The following is a 26,644-nucleotide window of genomic DNA, read 5'->3' as shown; positions in this document are numbered from 1 at the left end:
GGGAAGATGGACCTATCCTGGGGCAGAGAGAAGGGGAAGATGGACCTATCCTGGGGCAGAGAGTAGGGGAAGATGGACTCATCCTGGGACAGAGAGAAGGGGAAGATGGACCTATCCTGGGGCAGAGAGAAAAGGAAGATGGACCTATCCTGGGACAGAGAGAAGGGGAAGATGGACTTATCCTGGGACAGAGAGAAGGGGAAGATGGACTCATCCTGGGACAGAGAGAAGGGGAAGATGGACCTATCCTGGGGCAGAGAGAAAAGGAAGATGGACTTATCCTGGGACAGAGAGAAGGGGAAGATGGACTTATCCTGGGACAGAGAGAAGGGGAAGATGGACTTATCCTGGGGCAGAGAGAAGGGGAAGATGGACTTATCCTGGGACAGAGAGAAGGGGAAGATGGACCTATCCTGGGGCAGAGAGAAGGGGAAGATGGACCTATCCTGGGGCAGAGAGAAGGGGAAGATGGACCTATCCTGGGGCAGAGAGAAGGGGAAGATGGACTTATCCTGGGACAGAGAGAAGGGGAAGATGGACTTATCCTGGCACAGAGAGAAGGGGAAGATGGACTCATCCTGGGACAGAGAGAAGGGGAAGATGGACCTATCCTGGGGCAGAGAGAAAAGGAAGATGGACCTATCCTGGGACAGAGAGAAGGGGAAGATGGACTCATCCTGGGGCAGAGAGCAGGGGAAGATGGACTTAGCCTGGGGCAGGAAGGGAAGATGGATTTACCCTGGGGCAGAGAGAAGGGGAAGAAGGAAAACATGGTAGAACATTTCGGATCATTAATTTGCTCAGCACTACCAAAGGGAATGGCAAACCAGTCAACATCACTACGACCCACAACCCGACATAATAAACCAGCACGGAACGAAGCTTGGCTGACATACTGTTCTCTTGCTTCTGGATCCATCTTTTCATCATTCTTTTTAATCAAATTCCAGAATTTTCTTAGCTTTGGTGTCTTTTTTAATTCTAATTCCAATCGTGCCTGAAAGAATATATAATGAGATATTAAATCACCAGTAACTCCAAGTTTACCAGGATAAAGACTGATCAACTTTTAGTTTTCTAACACACGACTACAACACAGAGCAACGGGGTGACACCTGAGAGCAGTGCGGCCACACCTGGGAACCAAGAAACTAAAACTCCAGTTCAAAACACTGTTCCATTCTAGCACTTGGTAACAGAAAAGAATTAAGACAAAAGAAACTGCCTTTCTAGTCAAGATTTTTAAGCTCAATAATCATTTAAATTCCTTCTTCCTTTCTAAAATTAGCTTCAGTTTGAAAAATATGAGCATTAAAACTTATGAGCAAAATGATTGAAAAATTTGAAAAATGAATCTGGAATAGTGAACATAAAACATTATTACAAGTAGACATGGTAATGTCCACATCACCATGTTCTTTCATATGGCACTTAGTGGTTTTTAACTTAATAGGAATTATTTATACATGCCTGTTTTCATCCTCATCAACTGGTACGAATGAATGAGCTCACGTATCTGAGTGTCTGCAAACACTCACAAGAGGGAAATGGAATCCTGAATAAATATTTCACTGAAATTTGCGTTTTATCATTACTCCCTAAGTTCTTTTTTTTTTTTTTTTTTTTTTGTATTTTTCTGAAGCTGGAAACGGGGAGAGACAGTCAGACAGACTCCCGCATGCGCCCGACCAGGATCCACCCGGCACGCCCACCAGGGGCACGCTCTGCCCACCAGGGGGCGATGCTCTGCCCCTCTGGGGCGTTGCTCTGCTGCAACCAGAGCCACTCTAGCGCCTGGGGCAGAGGCCAAGGAGCCATCCCCAGCGCTCGAGCCATCTTTGCTCCAATGGAATCTTGGCTGCGGGAGGGGAAGAGAGAGACAGAGAGGAAGGAGGGGGGGGGTGGAGAAGCAAATGGGCGCTTCTCCTATGTGCCCTGGCCGGGAATCGAACCCGGGTCCCCGCACTCCAGGCCAACGCTCTACCGCTGAGCCAACCGGCCAGGGTCAGTTCTTTTAATTTGACTTTGATATCAGTACGTATTTCTAATGAAGATCGAGTGACAAAAGGAAGTCATTAATATTAAACATGATTCAGACCTTCTCCTATAGCTCTATGTACATTCCAATCATGTCTGAGTCTCATCCAAAGACATACGTAATAACCATATTTTGCTAAATTAAGGCTCTTCTATATGAGCTCAATAGATATTACCTTATTTCACCTTACACTACAGAAATTAGGTAAAATATATATTAATCTGAACCTAAGAACTTTAAAAACCATTTATGATGAGATTAATGCATAATAAATTAAATTTTTTAAGCAGGAAAGGGAAGTTTTAGTTTCCATGTTATATTCACATTAAAGCTACATATAAAGTGTACAACCCCATGTTACACACATAACCCAGACAAGTAAGTTTCTGAAATTAGATACTTACAGACTGTAAGCCCAGCCACATTGGGAGGGAGATAAGCTGCTGTACTTGACTTCGTATCAAGTCGACTTCCTGTGTAAAGTATGAAGAAAACAAGTTTATAATAAACCAGAATTTAAACCTAAGTCTTTTCAAGTTCTAGGGAGAAAGTACTTTCTGCCACAAGTACTTTCAAATTAATGATGTTGTAATACTTAGAAGTTCGATATTTTGTTTCAAAAGATACAGTCAATCCTTGTTACTTGCAAATTCTAGATTTATGAATTTATCTAATTGGAAAAATGTATTTGTAACCCCAAATTCAATACTCCTGACGCTTTCACAGCACAGACAGCACACAGCTGCAAACAATGGGAGCTGCCCAACATGCACACTTCTGGCTGTCTGCTTGTTTCAGCTCTATAAATAAGTGTCCTTTTCCTTGTCTACAAAGTGCTATATTTTCACACTTGTGTGATTTTTGTTGGTGGTTTTGCTATTGAAAATGGCCCCCAACAACAGGGTCAAAGTGTTGTCTATTGTTCCTAGGCTCAACTAGGGTGTGAGATGTACGTTACAGAAAAAATATGTTATTCAAGGTTCATTCAGACATAAGTTATACCGCTGTTTGCCATGAGTTCAACGTTAATGAATTAACAATATACATTACATAAAGTGTCTTTAAACAGAAAAGCATATAAAATAAACTTATGTATTGACTGATGAAAATGTGACCAGAGAGGCCTGTTGAACCTAACCCTACAGTGGAGTCCCTTAGGAAGAATGGTTTTGTTTTAGTTAATTGAGTGCTCGCAGCAATTTTAAAGAACACAACTACCTCAGAAAATGAGAATTGACAGTATATTGAAAAAAATAAAAGTATTTCGTATTTCAATAAGCTAGCTCTTAAGTTAATTAAACCTAGCACCAACTAACTAAATATTGTTTTTATTCAATTCTTGATAAGGAATCAGAATTACATTTATTTGTATTTGCTTTCTTTTTTTTCTTTTTTCTTTTTAGCAGAGGGCGGCAGACAGGGACAGATAAGACAGAAAGGGAGAGAGATGAGAAGCATCAACTTGTAGCTACATCAACTCAAAGCTGCAGCACTTTAATTGTTCATTTATTGCTTTCTCCTATGTGCCTTGACCAGGGGCTCCAGCCAAGCCAAGCCAGTGACCTCTTGCTCAAGCCAGCAATCTTGTGCTCAAGCCAGCAACCTTTGGGCTCAAGCCAGCACCTACAGGGTCATGTCTATGATCCCACACTCAAGCTGGTAAGCCTGCACTCAAGCCGGAGACCCTGGGATTTTGAACCTGGGTCCTCAGCGTCTCAGGCTAACACTTGTTCCACTGCACCACTGCCTGGTCAGGCTGTATTTCCTTTTTTAGTTTAATAAATGTTAAAGAGGTAATAGTGGCATTCAAAGGGGACTTTATCTATTTTTTAATGCCTTTTCAAGATCGATGTGGGGTAGTATTTACATGGAAACAGGTAAGAAGTATCTGTCAATCAACAGTCAGTCTTCAGCATAAGAAATAATTCCATGCATTCTCCTGCAGGGGTCTAAGTGCACTATCAAGTCAGAAGCACTTATCTTTAAATAGATAAGTAAATATATTTAGAAAATCACAGTAGGAAAGTGCAAATAAAATATTAATTATTGTAAATATTTAATTTTTAAAAAGGTAATCTTATGAAAGACTAGAAATGCATCATATACAACCCAAGAGGTTTTCAAAGTGCCTCCAGTTAGTTAATTCCAAACAACTCTCCCACTGACCGCGGATCTGTGCAGAAGTATGACTGAAGAATAATGAAACTATTCTTGTATGTAGATTATAGCACAGATCTCATTGCTCAAAGTTCTGATTAACCAGACTTTGCTGTTCTAGCTTGGAGAATTTCAGTTCTCATTATCATTTTTCCTTAAGTAAAACAGAAAAAAGGAGTAAGCCCACATCTATTAAAAAGCAAACATCTTATAAAATTAAGAACTGGCTGAAATTAAACTGTTAGCATTATCTTCATTCTCCATTACTATGAATGAAGAGTTGGCTACAGAGGTAACCTTATCTACGTTCAGCTTAAAAGAACAAGAAAATTTGAAAGTTCCACCAAAGATAAAGTAAAATTACCAAACTATTGAAGCAGTGATCAAGAAAAAGCAGTAAGACGGTCTGTTCATGGAGTGAAAATTCACCATCAGTTTCAGCCAGTGCTGCTTTCAAGATACATTTGAAAAAGAATGGGAAGTGGTCTGGTTTCTTCTTGAAAGTCTGAAAAAAAAAAAAAATTCAGAAATGGCTTGCTCAATTTTTTTTCTCTTTTAAACAAGTACTGATAGACATTTTTTAGGAACCTATTAAAAAACAAACGAACAAGTAATAATGAAAAGATCATTTGCTTACTTATAATTAATAGTAGTAAGTCAAATAAATATATGTTTCTGGACTACTGAGAGTTGCAGAACTTTGGCTAATAAATACTGGCTTTAATTCCTTTATTTTTTCTTCTGTAGATAATGCCTACAATCAGCTTAGGTTCTGTTGTCGTATTCAGGATATAAAGTATTTTAATTCTGATTCAAACAAAAACAACATCTTCAGCAAAATTATAGCACGTACACTCTAATTAACAAGAACAACCTCTCTAGTTTTATATTCCCTTTTTACTCTTAACATATAAATTTTTTTAAAAGTATAACTAATGTAAAAATATTCAGATCTCTCTTTGATCTACCTCCCTATCTAGTTTCTGCCACATCTCTCTTCTTTCATAGAAAAGTGCTCCAAATGTATGCTCCATACCAGCTCTTTCAGTCATTTCTCTGAAACAAGCTTCCACCCACAGCAGCCCGTGACGCTGTTATGAGTGTCAAGTCCAATGGACTCTTTCCCGCCCCTTTTCAGTGCGATCCAGGTTCCTCCTCCTTTGTCACTCATTTGGCAGTGCTCCTAGGGTTCTAGCCTCATTCTGCTACCCTTCCTATTACTTCAACTACCGTATGCTAATGATTCCAAATACAGGGGGTCCTCGGGTTATGACGTAGTTCTATTTCTATGACAGTGACGTAACCCAAATTTTGGTGTAAGTCAAAACACATCCTAGCCTAACACAAATGGAAAATTGTGCTTTAAACAGTCTAAAATGGCACAGATAAGTGTACTGGGGGATACCGACCCCCTCAACTCATACGCCTCATTACTGCATATTCTTCCACCAGGCGCAACCAAACTAGTTCGCCCACATAGTCTGTAAGTATGATACTAACGGTGTAAGCCAAAACACTCATGTCTCAATTTTTTAAAGTTTTCATGGGCACGAGTGTCATAAACTCAAAATGTCGTTATGTCAAGACTGTCGTAACCCAAGGACCCCCTGTACATATCCTCAGTTCAGATTTCTCTCTTTAGCTCTAATCCTTACATTTCTTTACTAGACAAGTTCATTCTAGATATTACAAAGGCAATTAAAACTTGGTCAATCCAAAACTCAGTTAACAATTTTGTGCCCTCCAAGGTATTCCTCAATCCTCTTTTACCAATGTTGGTAAATGGCATTACCATCTTTTATATTCAGTTGCCCAAGCCTGAAAGATTATTGAAAATAGTACCCTTCTGGCCCTGGACAGTTGAATCAATGGTAGATTGTCAGCCTAGAGTGTGGATATTCAGGGTTTGATTCCCTGTCAGGTACCCAGGACATCCATTGACATTACCTGTCAGGAGAAGTTATCTGCTTCTCCACCCCTCACCTTCCCCCCCTTCTTTCTCTCTCTCTCTTTTACCCTCCCACAGCCATGACTCGATTGGTTTGAGTGCACTGGCCCCAGGTGCTGAGGATGGCTCCGTGGAGCCTATGCTTCAGGCACTAAAAATAGCTCGGTTGCGAGCATGGCCCCAGATGGACAGAGCATTGGCCCTAGATGGGGTTGCCGGGTAGATCCCAGTCAGGGCACATGCAGAAGTCTGTCTATCTCCTCTCCTTTCACTTGGAAAAGAAAATAAAAAAAAGGGAAAGAAAATAGTACTCTTCTCCAAAGCTACTTCAATTATCCAATCCAATCAACTCTACTTTCTAAGTCTCTGTGCAACCTCTTCTCTTAATCTGTATTGCCATTTCTCTATTTCAAATCACTCAAGTAAATCTTTATAATATGCAAACTGATCATTCTCTGGCTCAAAAGATTTTCCCTCTCCTTTTCTATAGTAGTTTGAAGCAACTTCCAAGAAATCCCTAAGATTTCTCAATAAGACACAGGCCCATATTTTCCTTTGGGATCAATCTGCCATAAGATGGTAGTCACTTAATGAACATGTGAAAGATGTGGCCATGCTTTCATCTCAAACAGCCTAACATCTCTTCACTTTGGAGACCGTCCCCTCAAAATAGATGACAAGTATCCATGCCTTTTCTTCATTTAAAAAGGAATAACTGAAAGAGAAAAGGACTCTTGATGAGCTGACATTTTTATGGTGGCCAAAGAAAACCTAGATTTTGAACCTCTACTGGCCAAGCCTCTATTACACTAAGCAAAGAGAAAATGTCAAGCTATCAGAAATTGCAAAAAAGGAAAACAGATCCCAAATCAGTGGCAAAGAGAAAACTGAAATTACAATATAAACATCTGTCTTGGCTTTGGAACCACTACTTTATACATATAAAACTACAAATATAGGCCCTGGCCGGTTGGCTCAGCGGTAGAGCGTCGGCCTGGCGTGCGGGGGACCCGGGTTCGATTCCCGGCCAGGGCACATAGGAGAAGCACCCATTTGCTTCTCCACCCCCTCCTCCTTCCTCTCTGTCTCTCTCTTCCCCTCCCGCAGCCAAGGCTCCATTGGAACAAAGATGGCCCGGGCGCTGGGGATGGCTCCTTGGCCTCTGCCCCAAGAGCTAGAGTGGCTCTGGTCGCGGCAGAGTGACGCCCTGGAAGGGCAGAGCATCGCCCCCTGGTGGGCAGACCTTCGCCCCTGGTGGGCGTGCCGGGTGGATCCCGGTCGGGCGCATGCGGGAGTCTGTCTGACTGTCTCTCCCCGTTTCCGGCTTCAGAAAAATACAGAAAAAAAACAACAACAACAAAAACAAAACAAAACAAAACAAAAAAAAAACTACAAATATATTTTCTCAGTTGTCAAACAAGGAAATTATATTAGCTCATTTGAGCATTATCTATTTATGCTAATCAATATAAACTTTACTTTATCTGATGTAAAAGTCTTTATAACCCGTGTCATTCTTTGTTTCAAACACAAAGCAGAAAAAACAACTCCACATTAATAATTTTTAAATAATAAATGAGTTTGAAGAAAGTATTGAAACCAGTATTATTTTTCATGTATCTATTTCTTTTTCTTAACATTTACTTTATTATTGGGTACAGTTCTGTTCCAAAAGCATTACTTATTACCAGTAAATAGTTCCAACTACTTTGTAACGGCTTAAGTGAGCACAGTATGAAATAATTTAAGTCTGTTACCTCCCATGCAGGGACATTTTCTCTGAACTTCTCATTCACCATACAACAGATTGACATTAAATAGGCCTTGCTGGACACATCCGGAGAATAGTTCATCCAGAGGTAATTTTCAAGGTACTGGCTGTGAAGAGTGAAAAGGCACAGAATATTTCATTAGTTATTAATAGTTGCAATATGTCATTCACCCGAAAAAGCATAATTATTTACAACCTCCTGAAAACATTTTTAGTATCTATATTTATATTGAGAATCATTCACAAATTTACCAGTAATCTAGGTCACTGCTACTTACTACAAACTTATGTACAGCAAATGCAGCTTTGGATAATAAGAATTTTATATTTCAAACAGGAAGACATCAAAGGTTACTGACATGTAATTATCACCAGCAGAACACTAGAGAGTCCCTTATCTAAGGCTCTCTGTAGAGTAAAAAATAAAAACATCTAACAAATATCAGTTCTAAAATAAAATGATGGGAAATTTCACAGATAAATGTATCAGAGAAATTAACACTAACTTCTATCAAAACCAAATGACTTCCAGAAACTAAGAAATATACCTAACAATCCAAAAGAATCTTTATAATATTTAATTTACGAGGTATTCAACATTAAGTCAGTTTTAAAAATAACTAGCACTTTTCCTCTCAAGATGCCAAAATGATTATTTTAAGACTCTAGCCTGACCAGGCAGTGGTGCAGTGGATAGAGCGTTGGCCTGGAATGCAAAGGACCCAGGTTAGAAACAGCAAGGTCACCAGCTTTAGTGCAGGCTCATCCAGCTTGAGCACGGGGTCACTAGTTTGAGCGTGGGATCATAGACATGACCCCAAGGTTTCTGGCTTGAGTGTGGGTTTATCCAGCTTGAGCACGGGCTCACAGCTTGAGCACAGAGTTGCCAGCTTGAGCGTGGGATCATAGACATGACCTCATGGCCGCTGGCTTGAGCCCAAGGTCACTGGCTTTAACAAGAGGTCACTTGCTCTGCTGTATCACCCCCCTACCCCCATCAAGGCACGTATGAGAAAGCAATCATTGAACAACTAAGGTGCCGCAAAGAAGAATTGATGCTTCTCATTTCTCTCCCTTCCTGTCTGTCTGTCCCTATCAGTCCCTCTCTCTGTCTCTTTCACTGTCTCTGTCACACAAAAAAAAACAAAAAAAACCAAAAACTTTGGTGAGAATATTCCTAAACAAATTACATATTTCTGATTTACAAAACATAACTTAGTCATTTTTTATCATTCTGGGTAGTTATAAGCATTGATTACTGTAGTGGGCAGTACTTGAAAGCACTAATTTTAAAAAGCAGGATTTTTTTAGTTCCTACTTTAAATCATTCCATGTACACATTTTAATCACTTATACGTGTGTGCATGTGCACACACAGTTAAGTGCTTTCGATTCCACTATGCATCACAATTTTTCCACTACTTCTTAACACTTCGAAGGTCTGCTCACCTCAGTATTTCCATGAGTCTACCTTAAACAATTATTCTTGCTTAATTTGTGAGAACCTAGGAAACTGGATAAGTAACATTTTACTCAAAATAATGGTCAAAAGGTCTCAAGTTAGAGACTAGAGCACTCTTTCATAAATAAAATACATAAAGATTAATTTCATTCCTTTCTTATAAGTTTAAACTTCTTTTTCCTGAATTGTGTCCATTATAGTGAGCTACTGTTAGCAGTAGTCTGTTAGTGTGTCTGATATAGCTTTATTTCATGACGATTTAGCTGGTTATAAAATTCTTTCTAGGTTGATAGTTATGTTTTTCTATGTATTAATCTCATTCTATTATTTTTTTATTATTACAATTGAGAATTTTACATTTAATCTATTTTCCTTCCTCCTTTCCGAGTAATGTCTTTCTCCAGCAGATTTTAAGATCTTCACTCTTTCTTTGCTACTTGCAGTTGCTCTGTTCAAAATTTGCATTGTCACATAGAAATTACATAAAAGCTTCTAACAACCCAGTTCTTCAGTTATTAAAAGTCATTCACTGTCACTGGCATCTGCCAGCTGTTCTGTTGCTTTCTCCTTCCTGCACTGCTCTTGGTATTTGATATTTGCCAGAACCATAGAATTCTGATTTCCTCCGAATTGTTTATCAGGATCCTCTCAATTTTTTTGTCTTCTTGAAAGATGGCATGATACAATAAAAAGGGCATATCAATCTAAGGGTCAGATGATTCCAATTTCTAGCCTCAGTGTTCTTGCCTATAAAATAAGGAAGATCTTACTAGGGTTATTTAGACCTTAAATGAGATCAAGTATTCAATACAATACTATTATTAGGATATAGGAGGCAGTTAACTTACTAGTTAATAGTTAATTGACAACTATAAACTTGAATTTCTCTCTGTAAAAATGATAAGAACACCTATTTCATGCCATTTTTTATTTTGGTGAGGATCAAATCAGTGTGTGGGTGGAGTGAGAGTTGCTAACACAGTCTCTGACCTCTGATGTAGATACACCTCAAGGTAGTGTAGAGAAGCAGAAAAATGAGCTTTGGCATCAGACACAGGTGCCCCAGCTCTGACAACTGTTTAACTGCATTATTTTGAACAAATTACTTAATATCGCTGATCTCAGTTTCTTCCTCCACTAAATAGAAAGTATAATACTGAATCTCAGGGTTGCTACAAGAGCTCTGTATATAAAATATTTAATATTTTGCCTGATACAAGACAAGTGTTCAATAACTAGTAAATATTACTACCAACAAAACCCCTGGCTTTTACTTCCAGCCTATGGGACATACCTAGTTATAATCTAATCTACCTTCATGATCTAAAAATTGTTATTTTAGTCTGAAATATTTTTAAGTGGTTAGGTCAGAACAAAGCTGCCTTGGTAATAACAACTTAGCTTGGAAGAAAAAAGTGGCCATAGAATGCATTCCAACTTACTCACACTGATCACTAGAGGAACTAAGAGTGCAGAAATTGCTCAGCGCACCCTATCTTAATTAGTGAGAAACAACTCAAAATACACGTGAAACTGACAATGGAGCATCATCTTAGAATGCAAAGGATACCATACACATATTCCAAAATAAGCAAATCACATAAACATAAATCTTAAAAATTTAGAATTATTTTCTTAACCATACCATTTTATACAGAAATGCACAGAAAATTTAGCTAAAAGTAAAATCATGTTGTCATTCTTAAATTCATCAAAGACTTTTAACTCACCTAAATTCCAAGAGCATTATCTTTCTGATGGCAAACCTGAAAATATAAGATAATAAAAATATTTAAACAGAAAATACAAACATTTCTAGTTATAAATGTATACGGTACTTTGGAGTCTTGCTTTAATATTGACTCACATACTAGATGATCATATTTAGATATGCACTGATGAAAGCTAATTTTGCTTTTATATATTTTTGATTCAGAGTAGCTTATTTTATTTTTAAAACTTCCTGAGAATAGCCTGACTAGGAGGTAGCGCAGTGGACAGAGCATCGGCCTGGGATGCTGGGGACTTAAGTTTGAAACCCCAAGGTTGCAGGCTTGAGTGCAGGCTCATCCGGGCTTGAGCGCAGGCTCATGAGCTTTAAGCACGGGGTTGCCGGCTTGAGTGTGGGATCATAGACAGACCCCATGGCCACTGGCTTGAGCCCAAAGGTTGCTATTTTGAAGCCCAAGGTCACTGGCTTGAGTAAGGGGTCACACAGTCTGCTGTAGCCCCCAGGTCAAGGCACATATGAGAAAGCTATCAATGAACAACTAAGGTCCCGCAATGAAGAACTGATGTTTCTCATCTCTCTCCCTTCCTGTCTGTCTGTCCCTATTTGTCCCTCTCTCTCTGTCACAAAAAAAAAAAAAAAGTGCTTATGGCTATAAATGACTTATTTTGATAGAGTACAAACAAGTTAATAAATAGCCATTCCCCAATAATGAAGGTCTGAGCATAATAAAGATAATGAGCACATTAACATAGAAACAAAGCTTCCACAAGGCACTGATCTAAAAAACAATCATTAAAAATGTTTAAATAGCCCTGGCCGGTTGGCTCAGTGGTAGAGCGTCAGCCTGACGTGCGGAAGTCCCGGGTTCGATTCCTGGCCAGGGCACACAGGAGAGGCGCCCATCTGCTTCTCCACCCCTCCCCCTCTCCTTCCTCTCTGTCTCTCTCTTCCCCTCCCGCAGCCAAGGCTCCATTGGAGCAAAAGATGGCCCAGGCGCTGGGGATGGCTTCTTGGCTCTGCCCCAGGCGCTAAAGTGGCTCTGGTCAGGACACAGCAATGCCCTGGATGGGCAGAGCATCGCCCCCTGGTGGGCGTGCCGGGTGGATCCCGGTCGGGCACATGAGGGAGTCTGTCTGACTGCCTCCCCGTTTCCAGCTTCAGAAAAATACAAAAAAAATTAAAATAAAAATGTTTAAATAGCCTGACCAGGAGATGGCACAGTAGATAGAGCATCGGACTGGGAAGCGGAGGACCCAGGTTCTAGACCCCGAGGTTGCCAGCTTGAGTGCGAGCTCATCTGGTTTGAGCAAAAACAGCTTACCAGCTTGGACCCAAGGTCGCTGGCTTGAGCAATGGGTTACTCGGTCTGCTGAAGGCCCAAGGTCAAGGCACATATGAGAAAGCAATCAGTGAACAAGGTGTCAAAATGAAAAACTGATGACTGATGCTTCTCATCTCTCTCTGTTCCTGTCTGTCTGTCCCTATCTATTCCTCTCTCTGACTCTCTGTCCCTGTATAAAAAAATAAAATAAAAATAAAAAATGTTTAAATATACAGTATAATTTATGTTATAAAAGTGCATTTAATTTTTTAAACTTTGAGACTTGCAGGCAGAATGCAATCATTTCACTGTATTCAAATATTTAAAAATGGTACACGATGAGAATATGGCTGTTAAAAGTGCCATGATAGAGCCAACTGAGCCCAGTCGATGATGGTTACCTCTTTCAGCAATTAAAAATAATGTATTCAAGTCTAGATAACTTAAAAATCATTGGTAGCTTTTAAATATACAAAAATTACCTTGGAGGAACAAAGGTTCAAATAAAACAAAAAACACAAGCAATTACTATCCACTAGATTGAAAGCCTGTTCTGAAAAGAGGCAGGGAACTAGTTTTAAAGTTCAAGGTAATTTTCATATTGGTATATCCTCAATATATAAGAAAAAAGGATGCAAGAATTTACCTGCTCATCCTTAGTTAAGTTTCCTCAAGAAATTTCATCCATACCGACTCTCAGACCAACAAGTCATCTGTTACATATACTTGCTCAAATGTCCTATCTTTAGATTTTTATCATTCAATCCAAAATATTGTAGCAACCTTAGTCAGTAAATTCTAACCACATTTTATTTTAACATAGCATTTACTATCTGTTGATATTACATATCTGTATATCTTTTGTATCTAGACAAGAAGTAGAAGGTAAGTCCCATAAATTGAGACTTTAACTGCCATGTTCCACACTGTATCCTTAGCATAGAAAAGATGGTTGATATAAAGTGGGTTCAATTCAGTCCTCTTTTCTGAGCTCGACACCCAGATACCCGACTGCATGGCTCATTAGTAGCAAAAATTCAACATTTACAAAAGTGAATTAATGACCCATACCCAAGCCTACCCAACAACAACAAAAGTCAGTAATGGCACCAATCTCACCTAGCAACTAAGCCAAAAACTTTGAGGTCGTCACTAACTCTTCCCTTTTCCTCACTCACCACATCCAACCACCAACCATCTCTTCACTTCTCTCTCAAAATGGCAACTTCTCTTCATCCCAACTTTCTACACTAATCCAAGCCATCATTATTTTGAACCCAACAACTATAATACTCACCTAATTTCCTGCCTCTTTCTCCCTCCAAACAGTCTTTCAAAAATATTATCATTGTGCTTAAAACTCTTCACTGGCTTCCCCTTACTCTTCAAGTTAAAAAAAAATTTTTTTAACATGGTCTTTGGCCCTGCGTACTTCTACAGGCTCATCAAACAATTGTTAAAGTAAAACAACTAGCCTGACCAGACAGTGGCACAATGAATCAGGCGTCCCCAAACTACGGCCTGCGGGCTGCATGCGGCCCCCTGAGGCCATTTATCCGGCCCCCTGCTGCACTTCTGGAAGGGGCACCTCTTTCATTGGTGGTCAGTGAGAGGAGCACTGTATGTGGTGGCCCTCCAACAGTCTGAGGGACAGTGATCTGGCCCCCTGTGTAAAAAGTTTGGGGACCCCTGCTGGAGTGTTGGCCTGGGACACTGAGGAACCAGGTTTGGGATGCTGGGGAACCAGGTTCAAAACCCTGAGGTCACCAGCTTGAGCACGGACTCATCTAACTTGAGCGTGGGGTTGCCAGCTTGAGAGTGGGATCACAGACATGACCCCATGGTCACCGGCTTGAAGCCCAAGGTCAATGGCTTGAGTAAGGGGTCACTGACTCGGCTGGAGCCACCCTCCTATCAAGGCACATACAAGAAAGTAATCAATGAACAATGTCCCCCAACTATGAGCTGATGCTTCTCATCTCTCTCCCTTCCTGTCTCTCTCCCTAAAACAAAGAAAAAAACCAAAAACAAAAACAAAATAAAACTAATCTCTTATTTTGACATTGCCATGCTTGCTTTTACAATATTTAGCAAAATTTACCTCAGAAGATAGAACACATGAAAAATATCAAATTTGAGATTTTAAAAGGTTTGTGACATTTATAACATAAATACTTCTATTTCATATTTAGTCAATTTATCCTTTTAAAATATGCACTGAGCATATATGTCTACAGGTGCAGATATGAAAACATATCCAAGACACACTGGATTTATTGTTTGTTTTTTGGCATGATGCTGAACAGTATATAGAACATAAACTCTCTCTTGTTAATCTGGAGTGGTAATGGACTGAAACATATACATAAATAATCTGAAGGTTAAGAAACAGAAGATTGTCTGACCTGTGGTGGCGCAGTGGATAAAGTGTCGACCTGGAAATGCTGAGGTCGCCAGTTCGAAACCCTGGGCTTGCCTGGTCAAGGCACATATGGGAGTTGATGCTTCCAGCTCCTCCCCCCTCTCTCTGTCTCTCTCTCCCTCTCTTTCTACTCTCTAAAATGAATAAATAAAAATTAAAAAAAAAATTAAAAAAAAAAAAGTTTTTTAAAAAAAAAAAAAAAAAGAAAGAGAAGATTGGCCCTGGCCGGTTGGCTCAGCAGTAGAGCATCGGCCTGGCGTGCAGGGGACCCGGGTTCAATTCCCGGCGAGAAGCGCCCATTTGCTTCTCCACCCCCCCCTCCTTCCTCTCTGTCTCTCTCTTCCCCTCCCGCAGCCAAGGCTCCATTGGAGCAAAGATGGCCCGGGCCCTGATGGCTCCTTGGCCTCTGCCTCAGGCGCTAGAGTGACTCTGGTCGCGGCAGAGCAATGCCAAGGAGGGGCAGAGCATCGCCCCTTGGTGGACAGAGCTTCACCCCTGGTGGGCGTGCCGGGTGGATCCCAGTTGGGCGCATGCAGGAGTCTGTCTGACTGTCTCTCCCCGTTTCCAGCTTCAGAAAATTACAAAAAAAAACACAAAAAAAACCCAGAAGATTTATTTATACTTACCTCCTTTTTTATATTGTTCAAAATAATTATTTTTATTACATATACTTATATATTATGTATAAAATAAAATATGTATTTTATACATAAAGTAAAATTTGTTTACTTTTAAATTTTAAACACTCTTTTAAAAAGATTAACCAGAGCCCCGGCCGGTTGGCTTAGTGGTAGAGCGTCGGCCTGGCGTGCAGAAGTCCCGGGTTCGATTCCCGGCCAGGGCACACAGGAGAAGTGCCCATCTGCTTCTCCACCCCTCGCCCTCTCCTTCCTCTCTGTCTCTCTCTTCCCCTCCCGCAGCCGAGGCTCCATTGGAGCAAAGATGGCCCGGGCGCTGGGGATGGCTCCTTGGCCTCTGCCCCAGGCGCTAGAGTGGCTCTGGTCGCAACAGAGCGACGCCCTTTAGGGGCAGAGCATCGCTCCCTGGTGGGCAGAGCGTTGCCCCCTGGTGGGCGTGCCGGGTGGATCCCGGTCGGGCGCATGCGGGAGTCTGTCTGTCTCTCCTGGTTTCTAGCTTCAGAAAAATACCAAAAAAAAAAAAAAAAAAAATTTAACCAGAAAATTAGTATTAGTTGAACTGAAATTAAAACAATTTCCATATTTATTCTCTCTCACATTCCTTCAAAAACAAAATAAACCCTTGTGACTCTTCAGCAACTGGATAAAAACTTTTCTAGTCACCATTTCCCTGATAGGCAAATCAAAAAAGAAAAGAAAATTCTAATTATGATCACACTTAGTTAAGAAGTTGGGATAAAATCCAAGTTAGTCCAATGTAATCTCTATATATGAAAATTAAATTCATTCCTACCTTGATTTGACAATCTCTTTCTCATATATCTCTTCAATGACCTGTTATAAAAAATACAAAAATGTTTACTCTCTCAAACAACTTTTTTTCAAACCCTATTAAAGAGTTTATCAATTACTTGGATTACACAAAATAGCTTAGTTTAAGAAAGCTATCAAATATTACTGCCATTGAAATAATACTTGAGATTTTTCATAATCCCATTACATTTCTCAAAATGTCTTAACAGGAAGCAAAATACTAGAAAACATAAATAATAAAACATATCTACATAAAAGATTTCTAGAAAGGATCATTAAAATGATGTGTTCAAACCTAAGTGTCCTTTGATGACTGATTAGATTTTAAAAATGTGGTACATACCACTCAGGAATAAGAAAAGATGAAAATGAAATACTTCCATTTGTGACAACATGGACGGATTGAGAGTATCGATTGACAGTATGGTGCTAAGCCAAATAAGTCAGAAGGAAAAGGACTCATGTGTGCGATACAAAACAGAAAGCAACAAATAAATAAACATAAACAAAAAACTCAGAGCCAGAGACAATAATATGGTAACATGGTGAGCCTTTAATAGTTATCAGTAGAGGTCATAGTAGTAAAAGTAGTAACAGGAAAAAATCCTACTGTAACGTTATTAAGTCCTTTAACATGGTATAATATGTTGTTATTTTATGGTAACTATGTTTTGTTTTGTTTTTTTTGTTTTGTTTTTTTTTAATTTATTTTATTTTATTTATTAATTTATAGAAAGGAGAGAGAGGGAGAGGAGAGAGAAAGAGAGAGAGAGAGAGAAGGGGGGAGGAGCTGGAAGCATCAACTCCCATATGTGCCTTGACCAGGCAAGCCCAGGGTTTCGAACTGGCAACCTCAGCATTTCCAGGTCAACGCTTTTATCCACTGCGCCACCACAGGTCAGGCGTAACTATGTTTTTTAACTGCTCAAAGTACATTTGTTAAATAAATGTGGGTGGTACAGGGAAACAATGAAGCAAGCAAGTCTTTTCATCCTATAGGAAATTCTCTGTTATTGCTTTTCTTTTTATCAGAATTCAAATTAAATAATAAAATAAAGGGCATAATCTTCCTTAAATACCAAACAGGCATATATAGGTTCATTTAGAATTATTACTTGTGTTAACTAAAACATTCTGGATATAAATTTAATTTCTAAAAACCTTAATATAATTAGGTTCAACTCAATCTAGCAGAGTCACCAAAATATTTTTGTTATTAATAAAAAATGTTCCTAGAAACCCCCAAGCCCAACATATAGAAACACAAACATGTATACAAACAGCATATAATAAAAGAAAGCAACCCTGCTGATAATTAAGAATTAATATGTGCCATGTTTATTAATATCCTCCTGATATATAAAATGGGATTGCTGGCAAAACAAATATATTTACAAATAAAATATTTAAGCTCAAATAATGTAAGAAATTTCGGGTTCAGTTTGACTAAGAGTGCCTTAAACATTACAATTCAATTCATACTGGCAAAGCTTAAGCAAATCCTCATTACTTGTTAAATGGAATGCAATATGTCAGCGCCATTTCATTTAAAGACCCCTCTTGAGGAACCCATTTCAACAAGAACATTTAGGATTTTTTTCCCCTTTCATTTATTCTAAATTGTATCAACTATACCCTAAGCCCATTCCTTTATTGATTATTACTGGTCCTTAGTCATCTAATCCTCCCAGCGGTTCTCAACCTGTGGATTGCGACCCCAGCGGGGGTCTAACGACCAAAACACAGGGGTCGCCTAAAGCCATCGGAAAATACATATTTCCAATGGCTTTAGCCGCTGAGAAGCCGCACTACTGTCTGCAGCAGCGCTATTCAGCTTGAATGCAGCCGTTATGGACATGCGTTCCAAACTGAATGCCTGCGGTCATGCGCAGACGTGATTGCACCATCCCTCCGGGGCCTAAGGGGCGGGGGAAGGGGGGGACGCTCCACAGTCCATAGCAGCGCAGCTGCTGGAGGACAGAAGCCTAGGAGGCAGAGAGGCAAGAGGTGGAGAGCCAAGAGAGCCTGCGAGACAGCCTGCTGGTGTTAAAAAGGTTAATAATGTAAAAACAGTACACACACCATACACACAATACTGTGTAAGTGTAAGGTGCTTTGTGTGTAATCATTACACAGTACACAAAGCAGCTTACACTTACACAAAGCACCATACATTTACACAGTGTGAACTACATCGGTCTTATACTATAAGAGACCACTATAAGATGCACACTGTTCCCCAATGTATAATTATCTCCCATATCTCCCACTATTTTCCCATATTCTGAATGAGGAAACTGCTGAAATCAGCGGTTTCAGGCATTGAATCTGCCTCCTATGGATTTCATTGGGAGTGCGGCGGATTTTGTGGAAGAGAGCTCCCCAGAATCTCGGGTTACCACACAATCCGCCGCAGCCTCCTTTTGATTTCAATAAGAGGCGGAGAAATGACAGTTCCCGACACATTTCTTCCGCTCCTATTCAAGTCAATGGGAGGCCGCAGCAGATTCCGCTCAAATATAGAGCATGTTGCTTAATTTTTTCTACCCTAGAACTTTTCCTAGAGCAGAAAAATTCCAAAGGTGGAATCCGCCACCCCCAATAGACTGAAAGAGGCCTCACACTGAGGAATCTGCTGTGTGGATTCTGCAGTGTAAAAGACATGCCTCCTACCCCCAATAGAGTGAAAGAGGCCTCACACTGAGGAATCTGCTGTGTGGATTCTGCAGTGTAAAAGACATGCCTCCTACCCCCAATAGAGTGAAAGAGGCCTCACACTGAGGAATCTGCTGTGTGGATTCTGCAGTGTAAAAGATCTGCCTCCTATAGAAGTCTATTGGGGGTGGTGGTTTCCACCTTTGGAATTTTTCTGCTCTAGGAAAAGTTCTAGCGTGGAAAAAATTAAGCAACATGCTCTATATTTGAGTGGAATCTGCTGCGACCTTCCATTGACTTGAATAGGAGAGGAAGAAATGTGTTGGAACTGCATTTCTGCCGTACAGGGGATCTCTCTTCTGCGGAATCCACGGGTCTCCCATCAAAGTAAATGAGATGTGGATTCCACCGCAGAAACCGCTGCTTTATAGTGTGAAAGAGCCCTGAAAGATACCATGCTGTGCAGAAACTGCAGTGTATCCTATGACATAGTTCACACTGTTCTCTATAGAAAACTTGCCACTAATCTGGAAAAAAATAGACCCATTAGTTAAGCAGCTATTTACAGAATGGTAGCCCCAATACACTAGGTAAGGAGGTCCATTAGAAATAAATATTTCTCAATATATAATTAAATATTGTTTTTGTGATTAATCACTGTTTAAATTATGTTTGATTTGTAGCAATGAGAATACATAATGCATATCAGGTATTTACATTCCAAATAATAACTGTAGCAAAATTACAGTTATGAAGTAGCCACCAAAATTATGTTTTGGTTTGGGGGTCACCGCAACATGAGGAACTGTATTGCGGGGTCACGGCATTAGAAAGGTTGAGAACCACTGCTCACACTAAACAACTCCCACTTCTTTGACCATTATTAAATACCTTATCTCAGTTCATCAACCTAAAAATAAAAGAGAAAACAATAGATGCTATTTTAAATAACCTTTCAAAAACTGTAGGAAAATTTGTCTATTTACAAAGATTTTTATTAAATTGTCATTTATAATAATAATAAATTTAAAACAACCTAAGAGTCTTAAGTAGGAAATTCACACACAATTTTTTTTAAAACCTAGAGGAAATTCAATAAAATTATAATAGAGGTTATCTCTTAGCAGTGATTTTTATTTTCCTATCGGTACCTTCCAGATTTTCCAAATTTTCTAGCTTAAATATTATTAGTTTGACAATTAGACAACTGTAGTTTAACTTTTAAAAAAATTTTGGAAGTCCCTGGCTGGTTGGCTCGGTGGTAGAGAGTCGGCCTGGCGTGCAGGAGTCCCAGGTTCAATTCCCGGCCAGGGCACACAGGAGAAGCACCAACTGCTTCTCCACCCCTCCCCCTCTCCTTCCTCTCTGTCTCTCTCTTCCCCTCCCACAGCCAAGGCTCCATTGGAGCAAAGTTGGCCCGGACAATGGGGATGGCTCTATGGCCTCTGCCCCAGGCGCTTGAATGGCTCTGGTTGCAACAGAGCAACGCCCATGATGGGCAAAGCATCACCCCCTGGTGGGCATGCTGGGTGGATCCCGGTCAGGTGCATATGGGAGTCTGTCTGACTGCCTCCCCGTTTCCAGCTTCAGAAAAATACAAAAAAACAAACAAACAAACAAAACAAAAAAAAAAAAAACAAGAAAAAAAAAAGATCAGCCCTGGTCTGGCTGGATAGCTCGGTTGGTTAGAGCAGTGGTAGTCAACTTAGTCCCTACTGCCCACTAGTGGGCATTCCAGCTTTCACAGTGGGCGGTAGATTTAACTATAGTAAGTTGTTTTATAAAGATTTATTTCGCCAAACTTAGCGAAAATCCAACATAAAGTACTTTTTAAGTTATTATTATTATTATATGCTTTAACTTGCTGTAACTCTGCTTATGAATTTTATAAAGTAAAGTTACTTCCCTACTTTATAAATCACCATTACTGTGGAACCAGTGGGCGGTTAGAAAATTTTACTACTAACAGAGATACAAAAGTGGGCGGTAGCTATAAAAGGTTGACTATCTCTGGGTAGAGCATCACCCCTAAACGCAGAGGTTGCCAGTTCAATCCCTGGTCAGGGCACATACAGGAACAGATGTTGTCTCTCCTCCTGCTCTCTCCCTTCCTCTCTATAAAATCAATAAAATAAACGTGGAGAGAGAGAGCTACAAAGAGCAGACCTATTCAAAAAATATGTTGCAAATCCATACTTACCTTAATATCAAAAGGTGACTTTTTCTTGATGTGGGGAGCCCAGTATTTACATGCTAACTGCAAAAGGAAACAGTAGATATACAGTAAGTCACAGATTCATAGCACTGTAGAGCTAAAACACTGCGATCACTCAGTGACAAGCTGTTTCTTAACAAGGTACTACAGACACTGGGGGACAGAGTAATTCTACCCTCTAAGGGAACTATATTGGCTTGCAGGCCAGTTTACATCCTTTGCCGTATCCCACTAAATACCATTAATGCCCTGCACCACCACCTGCCATTGTGATTTTAAAAAAACAAAAACATAACATACTTTTTAACTACCCACAGGGAAACAACAGAGCCAAGTTAATAACCATAGTCAAACCTCTTCAGCACAGAGATAAGGAAAGCCAAGTCTAGATAAAGTGAGCTGCCCAACATTACAATTAGTTAACAGTTGAGTCAGTATTAAAAATCAGAATCAAAATCTTCGATAATGTTGATTTCTAAAATAAATCTTTAAATGATTACACATCGAAACAAAACCTTAAAAAACTGTAATCTATCAGTGAGTTATTACAGAGAATAAGAAGAGTTGGTAGGTCATATGTCAGCAGATTGGGTTTTACCTGGAAATTGTGAATTTTACATGCATATATACCATGTCTCCAGATACTTAGCTGGATTGCATAATATTCAAGAAACAACATGGTCTTACTGAGTTGTTGTTTTTTTAAAAGAACCTTAACTACAATCTCTTGAAAAGTAGAAAACCCTGGCAATCACAAAGACCCCATATATTTATAAAAAGATTAATTTGCAGTGGCTGGCATATTGGAAGCACTCAGATAATCGCTGATGAATGGCTGAATGAAGTAAAATCTGAAATGTTACCTCTTTGAGGCTTTCTTCAACCCCACCTGATGGTGATCAATTGATTCTCCCTTCTCTTCATTTTGTAAATATCACTATTATAGTCTTCTCTTTCTGTATTATTCACCATGTGATTGCTATCTATCTTTCCTGCCAACTTAACTGGAAAACATAAGAGATGGGACCTATGTCTCCTTTGCTACCATAGCTAAGTATCTACCACAGTAGATACACTTAAAGAACCTCTCAAGCACTGAGGACATTGGCCCTGAGGAAGTCTCAAAACATTACAATAATGGCCCACTCATATGACACTTTCCCAAATTATCAATCACCCTCCAACTCAAAAGAAAATACTTCACCTCCAATTATTCTGTGGTATCCTCACTTCTTCATTCTGTTCCCTATAGGCATCACCAAACTCAGCCCTCTTTCCTAACATCACACCATTAAGGGAACTGAATCTGATGTTTTCTTGGATTCAGGAACTTCCAAATAAATATGTAAATCCCATCTTCTAATCCAAACTGCTTACTGTCCATCTCTACTTCATTAAAGATCTAGCAAACATCTATTAGGTATGTATCATGTCTCTTTTTTTCTGAGTTTCTCCTTTTCCTTGGGGTCTAACCTGTGACCTCTTAGACACCTCTACCACCAGGAATATATTGCCCTCTCCCACACTCTCTAGTCTCATGTAAAATAGAAACTCTTCCCATTCTCCACTCTGTATAGCTACGACAGCACAAATTGTTCAAAGTAAAATCTTAAAGGCAAAAAGGAAATAAAAACACAGTAGCACAAAAAATTCATGGCAAAGTTCAGATATGTAATCTTAATACTAAATTTTAAGCTCTACATCTCATTCATTCAATAATAATTAAAAGCACTTTCTCTGGTCACGTGTGTAAGGGGAGAGGGAGGAAGAGGAGGAGGTAGAAGAGATGGAGGAGGTAGAGGAGAAAGAGAAGGGAAGGGAAGGAAGATCACCTAACATACTCTCTACCTAGAAAACCCATTTCCCCACCTTCCTATTTATATTTCAAAGTCCATTTCAAATGGCACTTTCTCAATGAGAAAATTCATTCCTTAAACAAATATAATCATTTAAAACTTTGTTCTCAAAGTATTTCCCTCACGTCGGTATTCTGGTATTTATCACAGTGGACTATAATAATGAGTTCTTTGTCTCTTAAAGTGTCCATCCACAGACTGTGAACTCCCTGAAGACATGTGCAAAGACATCTTTGCAGCCTAAGTGGTCAAAAATAGTTACCTGTCAAATATTAAGCATTAATGTTTGCTATCATGGCCCTAGACTGCTGAGACTGTTTGTTCCTCTCCCTACATCTTAATGACCTGGTACTGTACACTTATTCATTAATTCACTCACTCCTTAAGCAAATACTTACATATTATACAATGTGTAACAGCATCCAATACAACGCTAGGTGCTGGCAGTACAGGGGTAATAAAACTGACATATTCCCTAGTCTCAGCTCTCACAATCAAAAGCAGGATACAATAAATATTATATGTTTACAAACAACATTCTATAGTACATCTCAGTCAACCCTATAGTTTTAAACACCATTTTGAGTGAATAACTTCCAAATTGATGTTCACACACAGATCTTGCCAATGTGCTCTAGACTCACATATTCAAGAGCCTTCTCAACATTTTCAATTGAATGTCAACAGGAATCTCAGACTTGACATTGCCAAAACAGAAATCTTGTCATTCCCACTAAACCTTCCCTTTTCCCAGTCTCTCCTATCACAGTAAATGTCCAAGTTATTCACCCAGTTGTTCAAACTATGTTCAATTGTCTCTTCTTCCATTCCTCCACAATCTATCATCATGAAATCGTAGTCCTTCCAGGTTCAGTGTAGTATTGGTTTACTTCAATCTTTGAAAGTAGAGAAAACCATCATCTCTTACCTGGATGAAATGGGAACCCTATTACTACTTTTGCTCTCCTACCTTATTCAATTTCAGCACATTAGTCACGGTGATCTTTCTAAAAAAAATTATCCACTGATTGCAATGAAAATCTACTGTACTTAGAATGAAATCCAAACTTTGTACCTCATATACTCTCTGTCCTCATCTCATACCATTCTCCATCTTATTTCTTATATTTGCTCTCCTGGCTTTCTTTATCTTCACATCATAAGACCATCTGCATGTGCTATTCCCTGGATTGCTTCTGCTCTTCCCAAAACTGTTGTTTTTGTTGTTGTTGTTTTTGTATTCAAGTCTTAGGCCAAATGTCACTTTAGAGGGGACTTTCCTGACTGCCTTTCATACACCTCAACCGAGTCCCTGTCACAACACCTTGTTTCATTTCCCTGACAGCACCTATCGCGCCACCTACCACTGCCTGAAATGATACTGCTCATTTGTCTGGGTCATCCCTCCCTCTAAAATACAAGCTCCTTGAGAAAAAGAAACCAATAAATGATTTTTACCACAAAAAAATATAGATATAAGGGCCCAGGCCGGTTGGCTCAGCGGTAGATTCAGCCCGGCGTGTGGAAGCCCCGGGTTTGATTCCCAGTCAGGGCACACAGGAGAAGAGCCCATCTGCTTCTCCACCCCTCCCCCTCTCCTTCCTCTCTATTTCTCTCTTCCCTTCCGCAGCCAGAGCTCCATTGGAGCAAGGTTGGCCCAGGTGCTGAAGAGGACTCCACGGCCTCCGCCTCAGGCGCTAGAGTGGCTCCGGCCGCAGAGGAACAATGTCCCAGATGGGCAGAGCATCGGCCCCTGGTGGGCATGCCGGGTGGATCCCAGGTGGGAACATGTGGGAGTCTGTCTGACTGCCTCCTCGCTTCTAACTTCAGAAAAAGACACACACACACACACACACACACACACACACACATATAATATATATATGAAAAATGGAATATCTAATCTAGTATACCTTGTGAGGAAAAGCCTCTCCAAAGTAATGAAGATGAACAGAAGTGAATTAACCATATAAAGAAAGGAGGGGGGGGGGGGGATAAGTATTCCAAGCAGACAGAACAATGTGGAAAGGCCAGGAGGTTAAAGATAGCAGGCACATTCAAAGAAATGAAGTTCAGGATGGCTAAAGCACAGAGTTAGAAAGGGAGAGGAAAGCAACTGGAAACTAAATATAAGCACAGCTAGATCACAGGACATTCTGAAGGATTTGGGTCATTATCCCGAGAGCACTTAGAACTCTTCTAAAAGATCTGAAAAGTAAGTAATATTATCAGATTTGTACCTGTGTAAAATCACTCTGACAGCAATATAAAGAACAGGCTGGAGGATAGCAAGAAGAAAAAGAAGACAGGTCAGGATGCCTAGGTACATCAATGGCAACCTGGCTTACGGTAAACAGATGTGCGGAAGCAGAGAGTTAAGAGTATTCAGGATGAGGAATACGTGGGGTTAAGGGAAGGGGAGGGCTCAAAATGACTCCAAGGCTTTGCCCTGGCAAATCCTCCAAGTCAAGAACCAGGTAGCAGGTGGGGTCACAACTTCTGCATGAAGCTATTTGCACTCATGCAATAACCAAAGCCACAAATAAGGATTAAGAATGTTGCCGAGGGCCAGAAGATTGTGCTTCCCTATTCAAAGCCAACTTTGGTTCACAATGCAACACAGTAAACCACAGCAGACCACAGGACTGCTCTCTTCACAGGCGCACCTATTTGGAGCAGGTTCTTGTCACTCCACGCAAAAACCCTGGTGCTCTACGTCTAAGAAAAAGCCTACTCCTTTCTCATCCATCAGTTCAGCATCACCTCTGCTACGAAGCCTTCCTGCCAGGCAAAGGTAGACTGGGTGTTCCACCTTCCGTGAATCCATCGCGACTTTAATACAGCAAAGCTCGCACAGTAGCTTTCCTTCGATGTCTGCCTTCCCCGGAACGTAAACTCCTCAGGGCAGGAAGACCTCTTTCTCCGTCATCCCCCGCACCTAGCGTGCCCTCATCCCTCACACCCACCGGACTCGCCCAATCGTACCTGGGTCACGAACTCCGCGTTGATCTGGGACACCGTAGGGGCTACGATTTTCTTGGGCTGAGGCGGAGCCGCCATGGCAGCACTCTCCCTCCGCTCCGGTGGAAAAGAAAGGACCTCTCCAAGCAACGGTGAGATCTATGCACTTCCCCAGTGAGGCGGCTCCGGCCGCCTAAGCCCGCAAAGCAAGAACCCTCCAGGCCGAGTATCTCCAGCCTTCACCGTCCCACAAGGAACGCGTACCGCAGCCCGCACGTTCCCCCGGAAGCTGTACGGATCAGGAACGGAAGTCTATGCAGCCAGGGGGTCTGACCTAGAGAGGCTTAGGCTTCGACCTCCTCCGCTTGCTCCCCCTAGTGGGAAACACCCAGAGAAAACACCCAGCGGCTGATTGAGATGTCAGTGAGGAGGCAAGTAGATTCTGTTGGGAAAGGGTTTCCCTAAATAAATTGCTGGGAAAGGGAGAAACTTCAAAGTTGCTTTTAGTTTCTGCCTTTAGGGCCCTAAAATGGGAAATAGTGAAAATACGGACCGAAAATTCAGGGCTTGGTTTTAACTGTTTTTAAAAGACTCATGGATATATAAGCTGACATACAGTGAACTGAATATATATATATATATATATATATATATG

General features: G+C 40.4%; 1 protein-coding gene across 1 annotated transcript in view; it reads right to left on the bottom strand.

The window, feature by feature from the left end:
* The window catches only part of AQR (aquarius intron-binding spliceosomal factor), a 117,380-nt gene extending 91,113 nt beyond the window's left edge, over window positions 1-26,267 (bottom strand). The window contains exons 1-8 of the mRNA XM_066277202.1: window positions 26,014-26,267; window positions 21,158-21,214; window positions 16,283-16,323; window positions 11,107-11,142; window positions 7,901-8,021; window positions 4,560-4,700; window positions 2,443-2,511; window positions 897-997 (exon numbers count right to left, since the gene is read on the bottom strand). Coding sequence (XP_066133299.1) covers window positions 897-997; window positions 2,443-2,511; window positions 4,560-4,700; window positions 7,901-8,021; window positions 11,107-11,142; window positions 16,283-16,323; window positions 21,158-21,214; window positions 26,014-26,088 — 641 coding nt within the window. The 5' untranslated portion in view covers window positions 26,089-26,267. The remainder of the gene's footprint in view (window positions 1-896; window positions 998-2,442; window positions 2,512-4,559; window positions 4,701-7,900; window positions 8,022-11,106; window positions 11,143-16,282; window positions 16,324-21,157; window positions 21,215-26,013) is intronic.
* Between the last annotated feature and the right edge of the window lie 377 nt (window positions 26,268-26,644).

The sequence above is a fragment of the Saccopteryx bilineata genome, chromosome 4 (assembly GCF_036850765.1).
Source record: "Saccopteryx bilineata isolate mSacBil1 chromosome 4, mSacBil1_pri_phased_curated, whole genome shotgun sequence".
Lineage (NCBI taxonomy): Eukaryota > Metazoa > Chordata > Mammalia > Chiroptera > Emballonuridae > Saccopteryx > Saccopteryx bilineata.
Note: the sequence above shows the minus strand (reverse complement) of the source record. Positions and strands in the feature narration are given on the sequence as shown.